Source organism: Tympanuchus pallidicinctus, unplaced genomic scaffold, assembly GCF_026119805.1.
Source record: "Tympanuchus pallidicinctus isolate F22 unplaced genomic scaffold, pur_lepc_1.0 scaffold20, whole genome shotgun sequence".
In the NCBI taxonomy this organism is placed as follows: Eukaryota; Metazoa; Chordata; class Aves; order Galliformes; family Phasianidae; genus Tympanuchus; species Tympanuchus pallidicinctus.
In genome coordinates, this window is record NW_026294722.1 from 8437147 (window position 1) to 8460930 (window position 23784).

At 59.5% G+C, this 23784-nt stretch overlaps 4 protein-coding genes and 2 long non-coding RNA genes across 30 annotated transcripts in view; 4 read left to right on the forward strand and 2 right to left on the reverse strand.

The window, feature by feature from the left end:
* Positions 1-1350, forward strand: part of LOC128081108 (uncharacterized) — a 1569-nt gene extending 219 nt beyond the window's left edge. The window contains exons 2-4 of the long non-coding RNA XR_008206999.1: positions 98-208; positions 776-841; positions 1137-1350. This is a non-coding gene — a long non-coding RNA (uncharacterized LOC128081108). The remainder of the gene's footprint in view (positions 1-97; positions 209-775; positions 842-1136) is intronic.
* OSER1 (oxidative stress responsive serine rich 1) overlaps positions 1-4145 on the reverse strand; it is a 19340-nt gene extending 15195 nt beyond the window's left edge. The window contains exons 1-4 of one of the 18 annotated variants that reach the window (XR_008206982.1): positions 4045-4118; positions 2793-2989; positions 751-862; positions 497-655 (exon numbers count right to left, since the gene is read on the reverse strand). The gene's annotated coding sequence lies outside the window, so the exon portion shown is untranslated. The other 17 variants (XR_008206983.1, XR_008206979.1, XR_008206980.1 and 14 more) reach the window with 17 other exon arrangements.
* LOC128081105 (protein MANBAL-like) overlaps positions 1-20994 on the forward strand; it is a 25179-nt gene extending 4185 nt beyond the window's left edge. The window contains exons 3-6 of the mRNA XM_052684055.1: positions 11541-11639; positions 12068-12262; positions 12731-13117; positions 20872-20994. Of these exons, the coding sequence (XP_052540015.1) occupies positions 11541-11639; positions 12068-12262; positions 12731-12838 (402 nt within the window). The 3' untranslated portion in view covers positions 12839-13117; positions 20872-20994. The remainder of the gene's footprint in view (positions 1-11540; positions 11640-12067; positions 12263-12730; positions 13118-20871) is intronic.
* Positions 4900-23784, reverse strand: part of LOC128081107 (uncharacterized) — a 25770-nt gene continuing 6885 nt past the window's right edge. Inside the window, exons 3-7 of the long non-coding RNA XR_008206998.1 lie at positions 16293-16404; positions 16172-16197; positions 15511-15800; positions 5429-5540; positions 4900-5333 (exon numbers count right to left, since the gene is read on the reverse strand). This is a non-coding gene — a long non-coding RNA (uncharacterized LOC128081107). The remainder of the gene's footprint in view (positions 5334-5428; positions 5541-15510; positions 15801-16171; positions 16198-16292; positions 16405-23784) is intronic.
* LOC128081106 (protein MANBAL-like) lies at positions 13707-20994 on the forward strand. Its single transcript, XM_052684057.1, has 4 exons — positions 13707-13725; positions 19295-19393; positions 19822-20016; positions 20485-20994. The coding sequence occupies exons 3-4, from the start codon at positions 19867-19869 to the stop codon at positions 20590-20592; spliced, it is 258 nt and encodes an 85-aa protein (XP_052540017.1). The 5' UTR covers positions 13707-13725; positions 19295-19393; positions 19822-19866; the 3' UTR covers positions 20593-20994.
* The window catches only part of GDAP1L1 (ganglioside induced differentiation associated protein 1 like 1), a 28812-nt gene continuing 19587 nt past the window's right edge, over positions 14560-23784 (forward strand). Inside the window, exons 1-3 of one of the 8 annotated variants that reach the window (XM_052684025.1) lie at positions 14560-15312; positions 15355-15419; positions 23395-23505. In XM_052684025.1, the coding sequence (XP_052539985.1) occupies positions 14980-15312; positions 15355-15419; positions 23395-23505 (509 nt within the window). In that variant the 5' untranslated portion in view covers positions 14560-14979. Of the gene's footprint in view, positions 15420-22313; positions 23174-23394; positions 23506-23784 lie in introns of those variants that run through there. The other 7 variants (XM_052684026.1, XM_052684027.1, XM_052684022.1 and 4 more) reach the window with 7 other exon arrangements.

Sequence of the window (23784 nt, forward strand, 5' to 3'; positions counted from 1 at the left end):
GAAGCGTCGCAGCCCGGCACCGGAAGCCGTGGGGCCGAATCGGGATGCTGACACCGCGCGCTCAGGCACGGCTGTAACGCGGCGCTCTCTCTTTTAGCAGATGGATCGCGGCGCAGCCTGCGGGCGACGGGACGGTTCTCACGGCGCCGAGGAGAAGAGATGCAGACGGAGCCCCGCAACCGTCCGTCTGCCAGGAAGCACGCAATGGGTAAAACACAGCGTCAGCTGCACCCCACGTTTATTCTGCTTTCCGTCACCTAAAACTTGCTCGCTGTTGCCAGTGAGAGTTCTCACACAAGTGGTTCAGAGTACGTTTTCCTCGCCCCTCTACCGCAAACCTTCTCCCTTCAAGTCTCACACCTTTGCACCCTCCCCTCCCCACCTTCTCGCGTGCTGCAGAGTACCTGGATATTCAGTGCTGTGCTGCCACCAGCTCTGATATCCACGCTGTGCGCTGCAGTTCAGTATGCAATGACGGTGGCCAAGACAAAGCACCTTCAGTAAAGGACGGTTTATTGATCACCAAAGATCCGGGGGGAAGCGCTTTTAAAACAGGAGTGCTCGCACCTATCTCTCCTTTGGGAGAGCCCCGTTTTCCTTCAGGCTCTCGCACCGTTCCTGGCACAGACTGTACACCAGCAGTCGTCTCGTTTCTCTAAGCAAAGAAAAACAAACCAAAAGCCACATGAGATGTCCCTGGCTGTGCTACAGAGCTTTGTGAGCAATGGCACAGATTCCATATTTACCTACCAGTTCACCTCTTCTGACCCTGCAGGTGTGAGAGGACCTCCGGAGGATCGGCCGGTCTCTCACGGCAGAGACGTTCCAGGTCTCCTGTCCTGTATCCTCCCATGCTTATACACTGCAGCACAAAACACAAAACCCAGTCAGACACAGCAAAGACTCCCATCTGTTCCAGTGTTTGTGCTACAGCAGAACACGGCACAGAGCACAGACAGAATTCTCACTTTGAGGCCAGCCGTGACAGAAGAGCCACAGCTGAACCTCTGCAAGCTGCCACCGCTGAAGGGCCGTTGGGGAAGTCACGGGAGAACTGCCTCGCTCGGCCCTCATCACTTCACTCTAACACACACCAGCCAAACCTCGGATTTCCTTTCCTTAGCCATGCCTAACAGATCCGTGTGTGGAACAGCCTCCTCCAGTTCACCTGCGTTCTACTCTGAGGAGGCCCACACTTACGTAGATGACACAAGTGTGGAAGACCTAACAGGATACCTGGAGCACTATTTATTTATTCCAAAGAAAATGTCTCCCATGGCTGAAATGATGTATTCCTAAATGAAAGCCATAGGGAGTCACATAGTCATAAAGTTTAGTTTTTTAATTAAACCTGTATATATTTTCATACAGTCACACAATGGTTTGCTTTGTTTTGGGAGGGACCTCTTAGATCATCTCTTTCCAACCCCCTGCGGCACAAAGGGACACCTCACACTGCTCCGTGGTCCCTACGGAGAGCAGCTGACCCGGCCTATGTTGGCAGCACGCTGTCCCCAGCAGGGGATGTGGGCTGACGTGGCGGCAGGGAACAGCTCTGAGCACGCTGGGCATTTATGGCTCTAGCAGGAGACACTGCGCTCTGTCACAGGAGACCTGCCTCGCTCTGCCCTCATCACTTCATGCTAATGCACGTTCGCCTGTATTCTACTCTCTCTTTTTCTAATAAAAACTGTATACAGTTTCATACAGTCTCCCAATGGTTTGCTTTGTTTTGGGAGGGACCTCTAAGATCATCTCATTCCCAGCCCCTGCGGCACGAAGGGACACCTCCCTCTACACCAGGCTGCTCACAGCCCCATCCAGCCGGGCCCTGAAGGCCTCCCACGTGGGGACATTCACAGCCTCACTGGGCAACCTGTGCCAGTGCCTCACCAGCCTCACAGCAGGGAATTTCTTCCTAATAGCTGGTCTAAGCCTACACTCTTCCAGTTCAAAGCCATTTCCCCTTGGCGCTACCCGCCTTTATAACAAGAACCCCCCAGCATTCCTGTAGACCCCCTTCAGTCCTGGAATGCTGCTAGAAGGTCACCTCAGGGCCTTCTCTTCCCCAGGCTGAAGAGCCCCAGCTCTCTCACCCCGTTGCCCTAGGGGAGCTGTTCCAGCCCTCTGATCATCTTTGTGGCCCCCCTCTGGACCTGCTCCAACAGCTCCGTGTCCTGCTTGTGCTCAGGGCTCCACAACCACACAGTACTCCAAGTGGGGTCTCACGAGAGCAGAGGGGCACAGTCGCCTCGACCTGCTGGCCACGCTTCTCTTGATGCAACCCAGGCCTCCGTCGGCCTTCTGGGCAGCAAGCACACCTTGCCAGCTCACGCTGAATCTCTCCTCAGTCCACGCTAGCAAATCCTTCTCCACGAGGCCGCTCTCAAGCCATTCTCCGCCCACCCCGTAGCCCTGCTTGACATTGCCCCGACCCAAAGGCAGGACCTTGCTCTCGGCCTCGGTGAACTTCCTGACGATGCCATGGGCCCACCTCTAACTGTGTCCACGTTCCTCTGGATAGCATCCCTGCCCTCTAACGTGTCCCCTGCACCACTCAGCTTGTATCGCCTGCAAACTTGATGAGGATGCACACGATCCCACTGTCCACGCCGCCCATACAGACGTTTGATGGCACCGGCCCCATCACCAGTCCCAGCACCCATCCCTGAGGAATGCCACTCCTCACGGCGCTCCATGGACACTGAGCCGCTGACTGCAGCTCGGAGTGCCACCATCATCCAGCCACTTCCTCATCCAGCCCGTGCTCCATCCATCACACCCACACTCACTTGCTATCAAACGACCACCGTGCCATCTTTCAGGCTCTGCTGTGGCCATTCAATTCCTCCGTGCCGCTGTCACTGCGATCTGGTGCTTTCAACACCTTGCAGGCTTTGTTCTGAAGCTTGGCAGCGTTTGGAAAGCTCGTTGTTAACCTGTCCCACTACTCTGAGAAATCTTCCTACATAAAGCTGTCCTCCTCATCCTGCCCTAGGGAGAAGAACGAGAAGGCATTCAGGATGTAGCATAGGAGGTGCGTCTGCTTTCCTCGAGCGCTGCCTGCCTCATTTGCGGCCGGCTCCATTGGGAACGATTCCCCTGCTCAGATGTGGACGGAGGGCCAGAGAGCGTGGCTGTGCGCTTCGAGCCTCTCGTCGCCTAACAAGCTCGCACTGAAGCAGTTCTATTTTTCTGCAGGGAATCACACATCATAACATCCTTAGACGTTAGAGTGGAGGGGACCTTTGGAGCTCATTGCGCCCAGCCGTCCCGCAACAAAGAGGGACACCACAGCTCCATCAGGTCGCTCAGGGCCCGGGCCAGCCTGGCCTGGAAACACTCCAGGTGCCCCAATCCCTCCTTCTCCCCACACTGCCGGCCAAGTCCTGCTGTCAGGAGCTCCTGGCACCTACGGAACACTCTCAGAATCACGCCCACGCCGCACGTATCCCACTGGACAAGAGCCTCTCTGCTGCAGCAGTGCGATACCTCCCCAGCCCGGCTGCCCAACCACACCAGGACCGCGCTCTGCACTTAAAGGAACCCTCCTCCTTCCCCGCTCCCCCACGCTTCCCCGTACGGTCCCTCCACATAAGGCCCGTCGAGTCCGACTCCAGGCTGCACACACAACGCCCCAGTTCAGAGCCCCGTCTGACATCCTCGTCCCGATGCCCCTCCAACTCCGGCAGCTCAGCGCCGCCACCGCCGCCCGGGCAGTCCGTCCCACGCCGCCGCCCCGCAGCGAAGAACCCCTTGCCGATGCCCAGCCGGACCTCTCCTTCGCTCCGCTAAGAGAACGGCGGCAGGAGCGCTTCTCAGCCCGCAGCACGTTTAGCAAAGCGCGCCGCAAGGTTCGCCTTACGGAGCGGCGCCCCCAGCACCGGGCCGCGCCTCGAGGCGCAGCGCCGTCCCGCCCGACCCCTCGCGGACCTCCGCGCGCCCCGCAACGAACCCGCAGCGCCCAGCGACGCCGACGCCGACGCGGACGGAGCCCAACGGACGCTCACGGCTCTCCGGATCTCCCCGCTCTTCGGATTTCACCGCTCTCCGCCTCACCGCTTCTCCTCCTCTCCGCTTCTCCTCCTCTCCGCGGCCCGGCGCCGCCCGGATGCGGGCCCTCAGCCGGAAGCGGCCCCGGCCCGGCCCCGCGCAAGCGCGCTCCTCCGGCGCGGCGCTGGCCCCGCTTCCCGCCGTGCGCGGCGGCCATTGGCTGCGGGCGGCTCCTCCCCGCGCCTCGGTCGGCGCGGCCGGCGGGGCGACGCGGGGCTCGGGGCCGTGCGGGGCCGGCCGTGCGGGGCCGGAAAGCCCCGGGGCCTGGGCCGCCCGAGTGCGGGCCGCGCGATCGCCGCTAACGGCCGGCCCCGCTCGCCGCGTCGCGGAGGAGAGGCGGCACGAGGAGGAGGAGTGGGACGACGACGACGACGACGACGACGACGAGCGGAGCCTGCGGACGGCCTTCAAGAAGCTGCGGCTGGACGACGACGACGACGACGACGAGGCGGAGCGGAGCCTGCGGACGGCCTTCAAGAAGCTGCGGCTGGACGAGGCGCGGTGAGCGGCGCGGGGCGGTGCGCGGCTGCCGGTACCGCGGTCAGCAGAGACAGAGCGCTCCGACAGAGCTCTGCCCGGTCCCGTCCCTCACCGCTGACTGCAGAGGAGCTCGGGGCCGCACACGGAAGCGTCGCAGCCCGGCACCGGAAGCCGTGGGGCCGAATCGGGATGCTGACACCGCGCGCTCAGGCACGGCTGTAACGCGGCGCTCTCTCTTTTAGCAGATGGATCGCGGCGCAGCCTGCGGGCGACGGGACGGTTCTCACGGCGCCGAGGAGAAGAGATGCAGACGGAGCCCCGCAACCGTCCGTCTGCCAGGAAGCACGGAATGGGTAAAACACAGCGTCAGCTGCACCCCACGTTTATTCTGCTTTCCGTCACCTAAAACTTGCTCGCTGTTGCCAGTGAGAGTTCTCACACAAGTGGTTCAGAGTACGTTTTCCTCGCCCCTCTACCGCAAACCTTCTCCCTTCAAGTCTCACACCTTTGCACCCTCCCCTTCCCACCTTCTCGCGTGCTGCAGAGTACCTGGATATTCAGTGCTGTGCTGCCACCAGCTCTGATATCCACGCTGTGCGCTGCAGTTCAGTATGCAATGACGGTGGCCAAGACAAAGCACCTTCAGTAAAGGACGGTTTATTGATCACCAAAGATCCGGGGGGAAGCGCTTTTAAAACAGGAGTGCTCGCACCTATCTCTCCTTTGGGAGAGCCCCGTTTTCCTTCAGGCTCTCGCACCGTTCCTGGCACAGACTGTACACCAGCAGTCGTCTCGTTTCTCTAAGCAAAGAAAAACAAACCAAAAGCCACATGAGATGTCCCTGGCTGTGCTACAGAGCTTTGTGAGCAATGGCACAGATTCCATATTTACCTACCAGTTCACCTCTTCTGACCCTGCAGGTGTGAGAGGACCTCCGGAGGATCGGCCGGTCTCTCACGGCAGAGACGTTCCAGGTCTCCTGTCCTGTATCCTCCCATGCTTATACACTGCAGCACAAAACACAAAACCCAGTCAGACACAGCAAAGACTCCCATCTGTTCCAGTGTTTGTGCTACAGCAGAACACGGCACAGAGCACAGACAGAATTCTCACTTTGAGGCCAGCCGTGACAGAAGAGCCACAGCTGAACCTCTGCAAGCTGCCACCGCTGAAGGGCCGTTGGGGAAGTCACGGGAGAACTGCCTCGCTCGGCCCTCATCACTTCACTCTAACACACACCAGCCAAACCTCGGATTTCCTTTCCTTAGCCATGCCTAACAGATCCGTGTGTGGAACAGCCTCCTCCAGTTCACCCGCGTTCCACTCTGAGGAGGCCCACACTTACGTAGATGACACAAGTGTGGAAGACCTAACAGGATACCTGGAGCACTATTTATTTATTCCAAAGAAAATGTCTCCCATGGCTGAAATGATGAATTCCTAAATGAAAGCCATAGGGAGTCACATAGTCATAAAGTTTAGTTTTTTAATTAAACCTGTATATATTTTCATACAGTCACACAATGGTTTGCTTTGTTTTGGGAGGGACCTCTAAGATCATCTCATTCCCAGCCCCTGCTGCAGGAAGGGACATCTCCCTTTAGACCAGGCTGCTCACATCCTGGCCCTGAAGGCCTCCCACGTGGGGATATTCACAGCCTCACTGGGCAACCTGTGCCAGTGCCTCACCAGCCTCACAGCAGGGAATTTCTAAAAGCTGGTCTAAACCACACACTCTTCCTGCTTAAAGCCAGTTTAAAGTCCAGTTGCTACCCGCCCTTATGACACGAACCCCCAGGTTTCCTGTATGTGGGCAGAGAGCTGCCGGGGGGCCTTGGGGAGCACAAAGCCATCCCATAAGAGGCCCCTGGAGCCCCACAGCGAGCAGGGATGTCCCTGTCTGCCCTGCAGCCCCGCAGGCACCCAATGCAGCAGGACCACCACACCGATGCCATCTGTCCATGCTCCCGGGGCTGCCACAGGGATGATTTCATTCTCGTGCTGCTGACAGCCCCAGGACACCTCAGCCCCTGCCGTCCCACTCCAAGGTACTGGTGGTGAAAAGGATTGGGAGTGAGGGGAGATATGGTAGCCCTTGTTGGGCTCTGCTCCCAGCATCCTGCCCTCCGAGGGATAATCTCCACACACGGAGCCTGCCTTTCCATGTTTGACTTTATTCTTCTCTTTTACTATTTTGTCAGCTATTAAATAATTCAATATTTAATTCACTTATTCCCCTGGAACTCTGACATACTCATAGAAATGCCCATATTTGTTAAGGTGCATTTTTAGCTGCCATCAGCTGGAGAAGAACATGCAATTCTCCTTCATTCAGCACTTTCTGTGAGGCATGGCTCTCCGACGAGCCCTCAAGGCTTTTTTTGCCTGTTTGACACACTTGGGTCACAAAGGTCACGTGTTCTTAATAACTCGGAAGCCTGAAGTGAGATTTCTGAGTGCACATTCACAGCGAGCACAGAGAAGAGCAGAAGAGGAGGATGCTGGGCTGCATGTGATGCCCCAAGGTGCCCAGGGCCGGAGTCAGCATTCCCACCTGTACAACGGGCTGGTGGCAGCCCAGAGCCTCGTAGAATCCTTACGGTTGGGAAAGAGCTGTAAGCAGAGAGGAGGGGGAAACCAGGCACCGGGGCGCCAAGGGGTTGCAGAGGGCTGTGTGATGTCCCTGGGTGGCTGCTGTATGGGAAATGCATGGGGACAAAAGGGCAATGCGTGGCTCCAGCAGGGAAAAGGGGAACAAAATCCCCCATCGAACTCTGCTTGCTGCCAGGACTCCCCGGAGCACAGCAAGTGCCTGGAATCCTTTCTCCTGCTCAAGACGTGCCCAGAAAAGCCAGAGCCCAACCCCAAGAGAAGGACATACCTGAGTTATGGCGTGGGCTTCCTCCAGCCGAGCTGCAGCACCCACTGCAAGCAAGGGGCAGCATCACTTCAGCCTCCTCTTCCTCGGGTCTGTGCTGCTGCTCTCTCTGACCACCCACACCTGGGGGCTGAGGGCTGCCGTTCAGCCCTCCCAGAGCCCTCACCCCAGCTGCTGTCACAGCGCCACGGGCCAGACAGAGGCGACCCTGCAAAGTTCGGGCGGTTGCGGGTCTCCTTTGGGACGTTCCCTCCACTGCCAGGAACGGAGATCCTCACTCAGCTGCCTGCCTGGATCCTGCAGTGCGCTCAGGGCACTGGTGGGGCTGTGGGGCTGAGCTGTCCCTCTGTGCCCCGCTGCAGGTGCGCTTGGTCATCGCTGAGAAGGGGCTGCCCTGCGAGGAGCGCGATGTCAGCATGCCGCTGCTGGAGCACAAGGAGCCCTGGTTCATGCGGCTCAACCTGGGCGAGGAGGTGCCCGTCATCATCCACCGGGACAACATCATCAGTGACTACAACCAGATCATCGACTACATGGAGAGGAACTTCACAGGAGGTAACGGGGGCACAGCTGCGTGCCGGGCTTCGTCTCAGCACAAACGTAGGGCAGATTTGAATGTCGGTGGCCAAATGCACCCATTTTCTCCCACAAAGGTTTGGCTCGCCCACGTCCAATTCTCACGCTTTCCTATCAAAACGAAGGATTTCCAGCAGAAATCCTCAGACATCCCTTGCAGGATTTGGGAGAGCTGCAGCTGGGTTTGCCCTTCTGTCCTAGAGTCTGTGCTCCCAAACTGAACCACTCCTCCCATCTCCATGGCTTGGGGAGCCCATGGTGTACGGTGGCATCCCACCAGGCTCTGCACGCTGGGGACAGAGTGACAGAGATCCAGAGGAAGGGACGGCTGAGAGGGAACTCCTGTGTCCTCCCCTTGGAGCAGGGCTGAAGCTGGGACGCTGAGGTCCGAGGCCGCTCCTCACGCAGCTGCTTTGGCAAGTAGCATCTCCAGCCCCTTAGTCCATGTCATCCCAAATCCGCAGGCTGCCACGCTGGGATGCTTCGCCGGGAGACTTCAAAGCCCAGCACGGAGCTTTGGCTGTGGCATCAAGACTCTCGCCCCTGCATCCATCAGCCTTACGGCGGAGGCATCAGAAACATCTCTAAATAGCTCCCCAAGCACAGGCACCATGCCAGCTCAGCTGCTGTCCTCTCCCGGCCCGGCCGCCATCGTGCTCAGCAGAGGTGCCGCACTTCCTTGCCGCTGGGATGGCAGACAGACAGACAGACAGACAGACACCAGAGCCCCACAGAGGAGCCCTCACAGCAGCGGCCCCACGGATGGGGCAGCCCCGCGTCCTTGGTGCACACTGCTGCGTGGGGCTGCAGTCCTCACACTGCTCCGTGCTGCTGCCCGGTCCCTACGGAGAGCAGCTGACCCGGCCTATGTTGGCAGCACGCTGTCCCCAGCAGGGGATGCGGGCTGACGTGGCGGCAGGGAACAGCTCTGAGCACGCTGGGGATTCATGGCTCTAGCAGGAGACACTGCGCTCTGTCACAGGAGACCTGCCTCGCTCTGCCCTCGTCACTTCATGCTAACGCACACACCAGCCAAACCTTGCATCTCCTCTCCTCATCCATGCCTAGCAGATCCCTGTGCAGAACAGCCTCCTCCCGTTCCCTGTGCTCTACTCTGAGGAGGCCCACACTTACGTACATGACACGACTGCTGAAGACATAACGGGATACCTGGAACACTATTTAGACATTCCAAAGAAAATGTTTTCCATTCCTTATCTGCGCTTAACAGATCCTTGTCTGAACAGCCTCCTGGGGTTCTCCCACATCTTACTCTGAGCAGGCTCACACCTATGTAAATAATGTAACAGTGGAAGATGTCACAGGATACCTGGAACACTGTTTATGTATTCCATGAAAATGTCTGCCGTGGCACAAATGATGTATTCCTAAGTGAACCTCAGTGCCGATCACAAAGCTAACCGTTATCACAAATTTAACAGCGCGTTTGTGCCATATGATTACTGTTTTGTGTTTCATCAAACAGTTTCTTACATCACTTACATCATTTAGTTTTCTAATAAAAAGAAAAACTGTATACAGTTTCATACAGTCTCACAATGGTTTGCTTTGGGAGGGACCTCTAAGATCATCTCATTCCCAGCCCCTGCGGCACAAAGGGACACCTCCCTCTACACCAGGCTGCTCACAGCCCCATCCAGCCGGGCCCTGAAGGCCTCCCACGTGGGGACATTCACAGCCTCACTGGGCAACCTGTGCCAGTGCCTCACCAGCCTCACAGCAGGGAATTTCTTCCTAATAGCTGGTCTAAGCCTACACTCTTCCAGTTCAAAGCCATTTCCCCTTGGCGCTACCCGCCTTTATAACAAGAACCCCCCAGCATTCCTGTAGACCCCCTTCAGTCCTGGAATGCTGCTAGAAGGTCACCTCAGGGCCTTCTCTTCCCCAGGCTGAAGAGCCCCAGCTCTCTCACCCCGTTGCCCTAGGGGAGCTGTTCCAGCCCTCTGATCATCTTTGTGGCCCCCCTCTGGACCTGCTCCAACAGCTCCGTGTCCTGCTTGTGCTCAGGGCTCCACAACCACACAGTACTCCAAGTGGGGTCTCACGAGAGCAGAGGGGCACAGTCGCCTCGACCTGCTGGCCACGCTTCTCTTGATGCAACCCAGGCCTCCGTCGGCCTTCTGGGCAGCAAGCACACCTTGCCAGCTCACGCTGAATCTCTCCTCAGTCCACGCTAGCAAATCCTTCTCCACGAGGCCGCTCTCAAGCCATTCTCCGCCCACCCCGTAGCCCTGCTTGACATTGCCCCGACCCAAAGGCAGGACCTTGCTCTCGGCCTCGGTGAACTTCCTGACGATGCCATGGGCCCACCTCTAACTGTGTCCACGTTCCTCTGGACAGCATCCCTTCCCTCTAACGGGTCCCCTGCACCACTCAGCTTGTATCGCCTGCAAACTTGATGAGGATGCACACGATCCCACTGTCCACGCCGCCCATAAAGACGTTTGATGGCATCGGCCCCATCACCAGTCCCAGACCCCCGTCTGACATCCTCGTCCCGATGCTCCTCAAACTCCGGCTGCCCGCTGGGCACAGGGAGTGCCTTCTAGCTGCCGTCCGGTGCCCTGTCCTCCGGCCCCCTCCTCATGCTATGTGGAACGCCATTGCCAGCAGTGCGGCTGCCATTTTAGAACCTTCGCCGCATCACAGCCGTCACCTTGGTCACCGCTGCCCCGGCCAACGCACTCGCTCTGAGAGCTCCGACAGCCATGGCTGGAGCGAAGAGAGCGAGGGGCGATGCTTGCCCTATTTTAAATGGGAAGAGGGAGCTTGGCTTCCCAGAGGCGAAGAGGAGGAGGGGGGCCGCCTTTAAGATCAAGCGGAGGAGGGGGCAGAGAGTGCGTTTCCATCGCGCCTGGGCCAGCGCGGTGACCACCTCCGTGGAGCCCATGGAGGTGGATCCACCTCCGGATGAGCCCATGGAGGTGGATCCACCTGCAGATGAGCCCATGGAGGTGGATCCGCCTGCGGCACAGCTGGCCTGGCACCACACCACCGTGCCAGGCCCCGCATTGGCGATGTCCCAGCTCCACCGTCGCTGGTCCAGGTGCTCGGCTCCCTACCCGCTGCGCGGCCCCCGCCCCCAGCATTAGCTGGGTGGCATGAGTTTCCATCAGCTCCTCCTCCGAGCCTCCTGGGGAGCCAAGTTCTCCTCTTCCCATTTAAAAGCTGCGGGAGTTATAGTTTAGGTGTTGTTGTTGATTTTAGTGTTAGTGTTAGTGTTAGGTTATTGTTCGTATGTTAGAGTTAGGCTTAGGTTACTTTTAGCATTTTAGTGTTAGGCATAGGTTCCTGTTCTTATGTTAGAGTTAGGCATAGGTTACTTTTAGCATTTTAGTGTTAGGCATAGGTTCCTGTTCATACTTGACAGTTAGGGGTAGATTGCTGGTGTCAAGTGGCAGTGAGCAGCGCTCACTCGGTAAGCACACGCCTGATTGATCCTGCGAAGACATGAGTGCGAGTGCCGTGAGCACGGAGGCCCGATGGCATCTTGGATGAATTGAATTTCCAGCTTGTGACTTTTGTGTTGCAGACCGTCGAGGAGCAGAGTGTGAGTGGCTGCGCCATTGCGTTGGGCCTCAGGAGAACAGTGTGTGACTGTGTGTCGAGCATCCTGCGTGGCCGTTGCCAGGTAGGCGTGCCTTCCTTTGCAGTAAGCAGTGCTTAGGCGTGAGCCCAGCTCCTCCCCCTGTGCTCAGCAGATGGGCTTTCTGCGTGCTTTGTTGCTGTGCTTGGTGCCGTACGGCACAGCAGCAGCAAGGCCGCGAACACGTACGTGCCCAGGTAGATGCAAATGTGCAAGTGATGGGATTAATCCCATTGTTGTTAGTGTTACTGAGACAGTGGTCGTGCGTGTGTGATCAAGCTCAGGGAGAAGTTGATTCTTGCCTGTTCAGCTCTTGCTGACATGCAAGTTTGGCGTCCCTCCTTGTGGTTGGGTCGGAAGACCAAGGCTATCTTCAGAGCACGTCTCTGAGTCAGGCTGGGAGTTTTTGCTAGCAGGAAGTCACAGCGTCGGAGCGCACGAATGGAATGATGGCTCTCGTTTCCCCCTTGCAGAAAGCAGCCTCCTGGAGAGCAGCAGAGCAGCAGGCTGTCTGCGCTATGGCCGCTGAAGTGCATTTCTCGGCCCCTGAGATCCCTGAGCCCACGCTGATGGAGACCGTGCTGCGCTACGGCCTCTTCTTTGGAGCCCTTTTCCAGCTTGTGTGCGTGTTGGCCATAATGCTGCCAGTTCCCAAGTGCCCAGAGACAGTAAGTAGCGCTCTGTTTGGTAGAGGTTGATAGAAATGCTGAGGAAATGGGCTGGGAGGGAAGCAGCTGGAGCCGTTGCCTATGGTAGCGCGCCGCGGCATTGCTGAGAGTGCGGCAGTTTGTTGTGCCCTTCCTTGGGCGTGCGTGCTGTTCCTGGTGGCACGCAAGGAGCCCGGAGGTGCAAGCTCATCTTATCGTCGTGCTGCTGCTGCTTCTGTGGCCTGTGAGTGGCAGGCAGGGCGTCCCCCTGTGCAGGGACTGCCTTGCAGGCAAGGCCCGTAGACTGTAGCTTCCGTGGGATTTTTGGGAACAAGAGAGAGGTGGAGTTTCTGTTGTGCCCTGATGCCAGGAAGGCAATTTGCAGCGCTGGCACCCAAAGCTGCCCAGTCAGGTGACTTGAGCTCCCAAAGCGAGCTGTCAGGCAATTGTCAGAAAGTTCCCTGACTGTTTGTGAATTGATTCCTGTAGGACTCGGACGGCTTGGAGTCTAAGACTTGGGAGACGGTGAAGAAACCCAAGGCAAGTGCTGCACAGCTGAGCAAGAAAGCCAAGAAGGAAAGCAAAAAGAAACGGTGAGGGCTTGAGCGCTAAGCCTCAAAGGCCACAGGGAGCAGCGGGAATGCTTCGTGAGAGGTGCTCCAAAGGCAGCGCACTGTACGCCTGGTTTTGTGGCGTGGCCGTGCTTTCCCTTGCATGGACATTGGAGAGGAACTGAGGAAGCTGGAAGGGCTTCTGATGCGTGACCAACAAATGGGACTTTGCCTGTGCGGGATTTCATGTCTGGCAAGAGCTGGGGACGCTGCATTCCTTCAGGGTCCTTCAGCTCGATAGCTGTTTCAGAATGTTGATGATGAGGTGAACTTAGCGCAAGTCGCTGGTCATGAGCGGCATCCAGGCTATTTTATTGTCTGTTGACGTATCTACAACATGCAACCCACATCCCTTAGTTTAAAATAAAAGGGAAAGAAACCTTTTCAACCTGGTGCTGCCTCTTTCAGTAGCTGGTCCAAACATGCCTGGCTTGGGCTGGCAGTGGCAGGGCGATGAACCGGCCGGCTTCACGTCCCTCCCCGGAGATGGAGCTGCTTTTCCCACGTTTCCATGTTGGTCTTCCCAAGTGGTGGCCTTTCAGCCAAAGCGTAAGTGCTGGCGAAGAGTGTGAGCATCAGCTTGCTCTGTGAGGAGTGAGAGAAAGAAGAGGAGAGGAAGCAGCGCGCGAGGAAGAAAGGTGTCCCTGCACTCAGCGCCTTGAGCTTGTCTCTCCAGCTTGCCTGGTGGCTTTTCCAGCCTTCTGTATCACGGACTGTTCCTGCTTGCCCTGGGAAGGCCAGCTGCACCTGCGGGCAGCCGTGGCCTGCACGTCAGCCTCCCATTGAGCCGCGAGGAGTTCAAGTGCGGGTGGGCTGGTGTGAAGAGCAGCGCTGGGAGTGGGGCAGGAGGAGAGGGCAGCGGGAGGGCTGCAGGTGAGCGCGCCTGGGGCCCAGAGCTCAGGCGTGAGCCGGGAGGGCAGCGAGCCGTGCTGCTTCAGCTGCTTCAGCTGCAATGGCTTCGAGCGCGTCATGGGCAGCGGCGCGTGTGGAGCGTCTGGGTGCTGCGAGGGCACCTTGCTGAGCCGGAGCCCGAGAGAGGGGAGGGGAGGAGAGCAGAGGCTGCAGGTCACGAGCGCTGCCTGCCTCATTTGCGGCTGGCTCCATTGGGAACGATTCCCCTGCTCAGATGTGGACGGAGGGCCAGAGAGCGTGGCTGTGCGCTTCGAGCCTCTCGTCGCCTAACGAGCTCGCACTGAAGCAGTTCTATTTTTCTGCAGGGAATCACACATCATAACATCCTTAGACGTTAGAGTGGAGGGGACCTTTGGAGCTCATTGCGCCCAGCCGTCCCGCAACAAAGAGGGACACCACAGCTCCATCAGGTCGCTCAGGGCCCGGGCCAGCCTGGCCTGGAAACACTCCAGGTGCCCCAATCCCTCCTTCTCCCCACACTGCCGGCCAAGTCCTGCTGTCAGGAGCTCCTGGCACCTACGGAACACTCTCAGAATCACGCCCACGCCGCACGTATCCCACTGGACAAGAGCCTCTCTGCTGCAGCAGTGCCATACCTCCCCAGCCCGGCTGCCCAACCACACCAGGACCGCGCTCTGCACTAAAAGGAACCCTCCTCCTTCCCCGCTCCCCCACGCTTCCCCGTACGGTCCCTCCACATAAGGCCCATCGAGTCCGACTCCAGGCTGCACACACAACGCCCCAGTTCAGAGCCCCGTCTGACATCCTCGTCCCGATGCCCCTCCAACTCCGGCAGCTCAGCGCCGCCACCGCCGCCCGGGCAGTCCGTCCCACGCCGCCGCCCCGCAGCGAAGAACCCCTTGCCGATGCCCAGCCGGACCTCTCCTTCGCTCCGCTAAGAGAACGGCGGCAGGAGCGCTTCTCAGCCCGCAGCACGTTTAGCAAAGCGCGCCGCAAGGTTCGCCTTACGGAGCGGCGCCCCCAGCACCGGGCCGCGCCTCGAGGCGCAGCGCCGTCCCGCCCGACCCCTCGCGGACCTCCGCGCGCCCCGCAACGAACCCGCAGCGCCCAGCGACGCCGACGCCGACGCGGACGGAGCCCAACGGACGCTCACGGCTCTCCGGATCTCCCCGCTCTTCGGATTTCACCGCTCTCCGCCTCACCGCTTCTCCTCCTCTCCGCTTCTCCTCCTCTCCGCGGCCCGGCGCCGCCCGGATGCGGGCCCTCAGCCGGAAGCGGCCCCGGCCCGGCCCCGCGCAAGCGCGCTCCTCCGGCGCGGCGCTGGCCCCGCTTCCCGCCGTGCGCGGCGGCCATTGGCTGCGGGCGGCTCCTCCCCGCGCCTCGGTCGGCGCGGCCGGCGGGGCGACGCGGGGCTCGGGGCCGTGCGGGGCCGGCCGTGCGGGGCCGGAAAGCCCCGGGGCCTGGGCCGCCCGAGTGCGGGCCGCGCGATCGCCGCTAACGGCCGGCCCCGCTCGCCGCGTCGCGGAGGAGAGGCGGCACGAGGAGGAGGAGTGGGACGACGACGACGACGACGACGACGAGCGGAGCCTGCGGACGGCCTTCAAGAAGCTGCGGCTGGACGACGACGACGACGACGACGAGGCGGAGCGGAGCCTGCGGACGGCCTTCAAGAAGCTGCGGCTGGACGAGGCGCGGTGAGCGGCGCGGGGCGGTGCGCGGCTGCCGGTACCGCGGTCAGCAGAGACAGAGCGCTCCGACAGAGCTCTGCCCGGTCCCGTCCCTCACCGCTGACTGCAGAGGAGCTCGGGGCCGCACACGGAAGCGTCGCAGCCCGGCACCTGAAGCCGTGGGGCCGAATCGGGATGCTGACACCGCGCGCTCAGGCACGGCTGTAACGCGGCGCTCTCTCTTTTAGCAGATGGATCGCGGCGCAGCCTGCGGGCGACGGGACGGTTCTCACGGCGCCGAGGAGAAGAGATGCAGACGGAGCCCCGCAACCGTCCGTCTGCCAGGAAGCACGCAATGGGTAAAACACAGCGTCAGCTGCACCCCACGTTTATTCTGCTTTCCGTCACCTAAAACTTGCTCGCTGTTGCCAGTGAGAGTTCTCACACAAGTGGTTCAGAGTACGTTTTCCTCGCCCCTCTACCGCAAACCTTCTCCCTTCAAGTCTCACACCTTTGCACCCTCCCCTTCCCACCTTCTCGCGTGCTGCAGAGTACCTGGATATTCAGTGCTGTGCTGCCACCAGCTCTGATATCCACGCTGTGCGCTGCAGTTCAGTATGGAATGACGGTGGCCAAGCAAAGCACCTTCAGTAAAGGACGGTTTATTGATCACCAAAGATCCGGGGGGAAGCGCTTTTAAAACAGGAGTGCTCGCACGTATCTCTCCTTTGGCAGAGCCCCGTTTTCCTTCAGGCTCTCGCACCGTTCCTGGCACAGACTGTACACCAGCAGTCGTCTCGTTTCTCTAAGCAAAGAAAAACAAACCAAAAGCCACATGAGATGTCCCTGGCTGTGCTACAGAGCTTTGTGAGCAATGGCACAGATTCCATATTTACCTACCAGTTCACCTCTTCTGACCCTGCAGGTGTGAGAGGACCTCCGGAGGATCGGCCGGTCTCTCACGGCAGAGACGTTCCAGGTCTCCTGTCCTGTATCCTCCCATGCTTATACACTGCAGCACAAAACACAAAACCCAGTCAGACACAGCAAAGACTCCCATCTGTTCCAGTGTTTGTGCTACAGCAGAACACGGCACAGAGCACAGATAGAATTCTCACTTTGAGGCCAGCTGTGACAGAAGAGCCACAGCTGAACCTCTGCAAGCTGCCACCGCTGAAGGGCCATTGGGGAAGTCACGGGAGAACTGCCTCGCTCGGCCCTCATCACTTCACTCTAACACACACCAGCCAAACCTCGGATTTCCTTTCCTTAGCCATGCCTAACAGATCCGTGTGTGGAACAGCCTCCTCCAGTTCACCCGCGTTCCACTCTGAGGAGGCCCACACTTACGTAGATGACACAAGTGTGGAAGACCTAACAGGATACCTGGAGCACTATTTATTTATTCCAAAGAAAATGTCTCCCATGGCTGAAATGATGTATTCCTAAATGAAAGCCATAGGGAGTCACATAGTCATACAGTTTAGTTTTTTAATTAAACCTGTATATAGTTTCATACAGTCACACAATGGTTTGCTTTGTTTTGGGAGGGACCTCTTAGATCATCTCTTTCCAACCCCCTGCGGCACAAAGGGACACCTCACACTGCACCGTGGTCCCTATGGAGAGCAGCTGACCCGGCCTATGTTGGCAGCACGCTGTCCCCAGCAGGGGATGTGGGCTGACGTGGCGGCAGGGAACAGCTCTGAGCACGCTGGGCATTTATGGCTCTAGCAGGAGACACTGCGCTCTGTCACAGGAGACCTGCCTCGCTCTGCCCTCATCACTTCATGCTAATGCACGTTCGCCTGTATTCTACTCTCTCTTTTTCTAATAAAAAGAAAAACTGTATACAGTTTCATACAGTCTCCCAATGGTTTGCTTTGTTTTGGGAGGGACCTCTAAGATCATCTCATTCCCAGCCCCTGCGGCACAAAGGGACACCTCCCTCTACACCAGGCTGCTCACAGCCCCATCCAGCCGGGCCCTGAAGGCCTCCCACGTGGGGACATTCACAGCCTCACTGGGCAACCTGTGCCAGTGCCTCACCAGCCTCACAGCAGGGAATTTCTTCCTAATAGCTGGTCTAAGCCTACACTCTTCCAGTTCAAAGCCATTTCCCCTTGGCGCTACCCGCCTTTACAACAAGAACCCCCCAGCTTTCCTGTAGACCCCCTTCAGTCCTGGAATGCTGCTAGAAGGTCACCTCAGGGCCTTCTCTTCCCCAGGCTGAAGAGCCCCAGCTCTCTCACCCCGTTGCCCTAGGGGAGCTGTTCCAGCCCTCTGATCATCTTTGTGGCCCCCCTCTGGACCTGCTCCAACAGCTCCGTGTCCTGCTTGTGCTCAGGGCTCCACAACCACACAGTACTCCAAGTGGGGTCTCACGAGAGCAGAGGGGCACAGTCGCCTCGACCTGCTGGCCACGCTTCTCTTGATGCAACCCAGGCCTCCGTCGGCCTTCTGGGCAGCAAGCACACCTTGCCAGCTCACGCTGAATCTCTCCTCAGTCCACGCTAGCAAATCCTTCTCCACGAGGCCGCTCTCAAGCCATTCTCCGCCCACCCCGTAGCCCTGCTTGACATTGCCCCGACCCAAAGGCAGGACCTTGCTCTCGGCCTCGGTGAACTTCCTGACGATGCCATGGGCCCACCTCTAACTGTGTCCACGTTCCTCTGGACAGCATCCCTTCCCTCTAACGGGTCCCCTGCACCACTCAGCTTGTATCGCCTGCAAACTTGATGAGGATGCACACGATCCCACTGTCCACGCCGCCCATAAAGACGTTTGATGGCATCGGCCCCATCACCAGTCCCAGACCCCCGTCTGACATCCTCGTCCCGATGCTCCTCAAACTCCGGCTGCCCGCTGGGCACAGGGAGTGCCTTCTAGCTGCCGTCCGGTGCCCTGTCCTCCGGCCCCCTCCTCATGCTATGTGGAACGCCATTGCCAGCAGTGCGGCTGCCATTTTAGAACCTTCGCCGCATCACAGCCGTCACCTTGGTCACCGCTGCCCCGGCCAACGCACTCGCTCTGAGAGCTCCGACAGCCATGGCTGGAGCGAAGAGAGCGAGGGGCGATGCTTGCCCTATTTTAAATGGGAAGAGGGAGCTTGGCTTCCCAGAGACGAAGAGGAGGAGGGGGGCCGCCTTTAAGATCAAGCGGAGGAGGGGGCAGAGAGTGCGTTTCCATCGCGCCTGGGCCAGCGCGGTGACCACCTCCGTGGAGCCCATGGAGGTGGATCCACCTCCGGATGAGCCCATGGAGGTGGATCCACCTGCAGATGAGCCCATGGAGGTGGATCCACCTGCAGATGAGCCCATGGAGGTGGATCCGCCTGCGGCACAGCTGGCCTGGCACCACACCACCGTGCCAGGCCCCGCATTGGCGATGTCCCAGCTCCACCGTCGCTGGTCCAGGCGCTCGGCTCCCTACCCGCTGCGCGGCCCCCGCCCCCAGCATTAGCTGGGTGGCATGAGTTTCCATCAGCTCCTCCTCCGAGCCTCCTGGGGAGCCAAGTTCTCCTCTTCCCATTTAAATGCTGCAGCAGTTATTGTTTAGTTGTTGTTGTTGATTTTAGTGTTAGTGTTAGTGTTAGGTTATTGTTCGTATGTTAGAGTTAGGCGTAGGTTACTTTTAGCATTTTAGTGTTAGGCATAGGTTCCTGTTCTTGAGTTAGAGTTAGGCATAGGTTACTCGTAGTCTTTTAGTGTTAGGCATAGGTTCCTGTTCATACTTGACAGTTAGGGGTAGATTGCTGGTGTCAAGTGGCAGTGAGCAGCGCTCACTCGGTAAGCACACGCCTGATTGATCCTGCGAAGACATGAGTGCGAGTGCCGTGAGCACGGAGGCCCGATGGCATCTTGGATGAATTGAATTTCCAGCTTGTGACTTTTGTGTTGCAGACCGTCGAGGAGCAGAGTGTGAGTGGCTGCGCCATTGCGTTGGGCCTCAGGAGAACAGTGTGTGACTGTGTGTCGAGCATCCTGCGTGGCCGTTGCCAGGTAGGCGTGCCTTCCTTTGCAGTAAGCAGTGCTTAGGCGTGAGCCCAGCTCCTCCCCCTGTGCTCAGCAGATGGGCTTTCTGCGTGCTTTGTTGCTGTGCTTGGTGCCGTACGGCACAGCAGCAGCAAGGCCGCGAACACGTACGTGCCCAGGTAGATGCAAATGTGCAAGTGATGGGATTAATCCCATTGTTGTTAGTGTTACTGAGACAGTGGTCGTGCGTGTGTGATCAAGCTCAGGGAGAAGTTGATTCTTGCCTGTTCAGCTCTTGCTGACATGCAAGTTTGGCGTCCCTCCTTGTGGTTGGGTCGGAAGACCAAGGCTATCTTCAGAGCACGTCTCTGAGTCAGGCTGGGAGTTTTTGCTAGCAGGAAGTCACAGCGTCGGAGCGCACGAATGGAATGATGGCTCTCGTTTCCCCCTTGCAGAAAGCAGCCTCCTGGAGAGCAGCAGAGCAGCAGGCTGTCTGCGCTATGGCCGCTGAAGTGCATTTCTCGGCCCCTGAGATCCCTGAGCCCACGCTGATGGAGACCGTGCTGCGCTACGGCCTCTTCTTTGGAGCCCTTTTCCAGCTTGTGTGCGTGTGGGCCATAATGCTGCCAGATCCCAAGTGCCCAGAGACAGTAAGTAGCGCTCTGTTTGGTAGAGGTTGATAGAAATGCTGAGGAAATGGGCTGGGAGGGAAGCAGCTGGAGCCGTTGCCTACGGTAGCGCGCCGCGGCATTGCTGAGAGTGCGGCAGTTTGTTGTGCCCTTCCTTGGGCGTGCGTGCTGTTCCTGGTGGCACGCAAGGAGCCCGGAGGTGCAAGCTCATCTTATCGTCGTGCTGCTGCTGCTTCTGTGGCCTGTGAGTGGCAGGCAGGGCGTCCCCCTGTGCAGGGACTGCCTTGCAGGCAAGGCCTGTAGACTGTAGCTTCCGTGGGATTGTTGGGAACAAGAGAGAGGTGGAGTTTCTGTTGTGCCCTGATGCCAGGAAGGCAATTTGCAGCGCTGGCACCCAAAGCTGCCCAGTCAGGTGACTTGAGCTCCCAAAGCGAGCTGTGGGGCAATTGTCAGAAAGTTCCCTGACTGTTTATGAATTGATTCCTGTAGGACTCGGACGGCTTGGAGTCTAAGACTTGGGAGACGGTGAAGAAACCCAAGGCAAGTGCTGCACAGCTGAGCAAGAAAGCCAAGAAGGAAAGCAAAAAGAAACGGTGAGGGCTTGAGCGCTAAGCCTCGAAGGCCACAGGGAGCAGCGGGAATGCTTCGTGAGAGGTGCTCCAAAGGCAGCGCACTGTACGCCTGGTTTTGTGGCGTGGCCGTGCTTTCCCTTGCATGGACATTGGAGAGGAACTGAGGAAGCTGGAAGGGCTTCTGATGCGTGACCAACAAATGGGACTTTGCCTGTGCGGGATTTCATGTCTGGCAAGAGCTGGGGACGCTGCATTCCTTGAGGGTCCTTCAGCTCGATAGCTGTTTCAGAATGTTGATGATGAGGTGAACTTAGCGCATGTCGCTGGTCATGAGCGGTATCCAGGCTATTTTATTGTCTGTTGACATATCTACAACGTGCAACCCAAATCCCTTAGTTTAAAATAAAAGGGAAAGAAACCTTTTCAACCTGGTGCTGCCTCTTTCAGTAGCTGGTCCAAACATGCCTGGCTTGGGCTGGCAGCGGCAGGGCGATGAACCGGCCGGCTTCACGTCCCTCCCTGGAGATGGAGCTGCTTTTCCCACGTTTCCATGATGGTCTTCCCAAGTGGTGGCCTTTCAGCCAAAGCGTAAGTGCTGGCGAAGAGTGTGAGCATCAGCTTGCTCTGTGAGGAGTGAGAGAAAGAAAAGGAGAGGAAGCGGCGCGCGAAAAAGAAAGGTGTCCCTGCACTCAGCGCCTTGAGCTTGTCTCTCCAGCTTGCCTGGTGGCTTTTCCAGCCTTCTGTATCACGGACTGTTCCTGCTTGCCCTGGGAAGGCCAGCTGCACCTGCGGGCAGCCGTGGCCTGCACGTCAGCCTCCCGTTGAGCCGCGAGGAGTTCAAGTGCGGGTGGGCTGGTGTGAAGAGCAGCGCTGGGAGTGGGGCAGGAGGAGAGGGCAGCGGGAGGGCTGCAGGTGAGCGCGCCTGGGGCCCAGAGCTCAGGCGTGAGCCGGGAGGGCAGCGAGCCGTGCTGCTTCAGCTGCTTCAGCTGCAATGGCTTCGAGCGCGTCATGGGCAGCGGCGCGTGTGGAGCGTCTGGGTGCTGCGAGGGCACCTTGCTGAGCCGGAGCCCGAGAGAGGGGAGGGGAGGAGAGCAGAGGCTGCAGGTCACGAGCGCTGCCTGCCTCATTTGCGGCTGGCTCCATTGGGAACGATTCCCCTGCTCAGATGTGGACGGAGGGCCAGAGAGCGTGGCTGTGCGCTTCGAGCCTCTCGTCGCCTAACGAGCTCGCACTGAAGCAGTTCTATTTTTCTGCAGGGAATCACACATCATAACATCCTTAGACGTTAGAGTGGAGGGGACCTTTGGAGCTCATTGCGCCCAGCCGTCCCGCAACAAAGAGGGACACCACAGCTCCATCAGGTCGCTCAGGGCCCGGGCCAGCCTGGCCTGGAAACACTCCAGGTGCCCCAATCCCTCCTTCTCCCCACACTGCCGGCCAAGTCCTGCTGTCAGGAGCTCCTGGCACCTACGGAACACTCTCAGAATCACGCCCACGCCGCACGTATCCCACTGGACAAGAGCCTCTCTGCTGCAGCAGTGCCATACCTCCCCAGCCCGGCTGCCCAACCACACCAGGACCGCGCTCTGCACTAAAAGGAACCCTCCTCCTTCCCCGCTCCCCCACGCTTCCCCGTACGGTCCCTCCACATAAGGCCCATCGAGTCCGACTCCAGGCTGCACACACAACGCCCCAGTTCAGAGCCCCGTCTGACATCCTCGTCCCGATGCCCCTCCAACTCCGGCAGCTCAGCGCCGCCACCGCCGCCCGGGCAGTCCGTCCCACGCCGCCGCCCCGCAGCGAAGAACCCCTTGCCGATGCCCAGCCGGACCTCTCCTTCGCTCCGCTAAGAGAACGGCGGCAGGAGCGCTTCTCAGCCCGCAGCACGTTTAGCAAAGCGCGCCGCAAGGTTCGCCTTACGGAGCGGCGCCCCCAGCACCGGGCCGCGCCTCGAGGCGCAGCGCCGTCCCGCCCGACCCCTCGCGGACCTCCGCGCGCCCCGCAACGAACCCGCAGCGCCCAGCGACGCCGACGCCGACGCGGACGGAGCCCAACGGACGCTCACGGCTCTCCGGATCTCCCCGCTCTTCGGATTTCACCGCTCTCCGCCTCACCGCTTCTCCTCCTCTCCGCTTCTCCTCCTCTCCGCGGCCCGGCGCCGCCCGGATGCGGGCCCTCAGCCGGAAGCGGCCCCGGCCCGGCCCCGCGCAAGCGCGCTCCTCCGGCGCGGCGCTGGCCCCGCTTCCCGCCGTGCGCGGCGGCCATTGGCTGCGGGCGGCTCCTCCCCGCGCCTCGGTCGGCGCGGCCGGCGGGGCGACGCGGGGCTCGGGGCCGTGCGGGGCCGGCCGTGCGGGGCCGGAAAGCCCCGGGGCCTGGGCCGCCCGAGTGCGGGCCGCGCGATCGCCGCTAACGGCCGGCCCCGCTCGCCGCGTCGCGGAGGAGAGGCGGCACGAGGAGGAGGAGTGGGACGACGACGACGACGACGACGACGAGCGGAGCCTGCGGACGGCCTTCAAGAAGCTGCGGCTGGACGACGACGACGACGACGACGAGGCGGAGCGGAGCCTGCGGACGGCCTTCAAGAAGCTGCGGCTGGACGAGGCGCGGTGAGCGGCGCGGGGCGGTGCGCGGCTGCCGGTACCGCGGTCAGCAGAGACAGAGCGCTCCGACAGAGCTCTGCCCGGTCCCGTCCCTCACCGCTGACTGCAGAGGAGCTCGGGGCCGCACACGGAAGCGTCGCAGCCCGGCACCGGAAGCCGTGGGGCCGAATCGGGATGCTGACACCGCGCGCTCAGGCACGGCTGTAACGCGGCGCTCTCTCTTTTAGCAGATGGATCGCGGCGCAGCCTGCGGGCGACGGGACGGTTCTCACGGCGCCGAGGAGAAGAGATGCAGACGGAGCCCCGCAACCGTCCGTCTGCCAGGAAGCACGCAATGGGTAAAACACAGCGTCAGCTGCACCCCACGTTTATTCTGCTTTCCGTCACCTAAAACTTGCTCGCTGTTGCCAGTGAGAGTTCTCACACAAGTGGTTCAGAGTACGTTTTCCTCGCCCCTCTACCGCAAACCTTCTCCCTTCAAGTCTCACACCTTTGCACCCTCCCCTTCCCACCTTCTCGCGTGCTGCAGATGTCACGGAGTTGATCAGATCAATCTATGTCCGTGACAGGGGCAGCAGGCCTCTGCCCTCCCCCCCCACCCCGGTCCCACAAAAAAT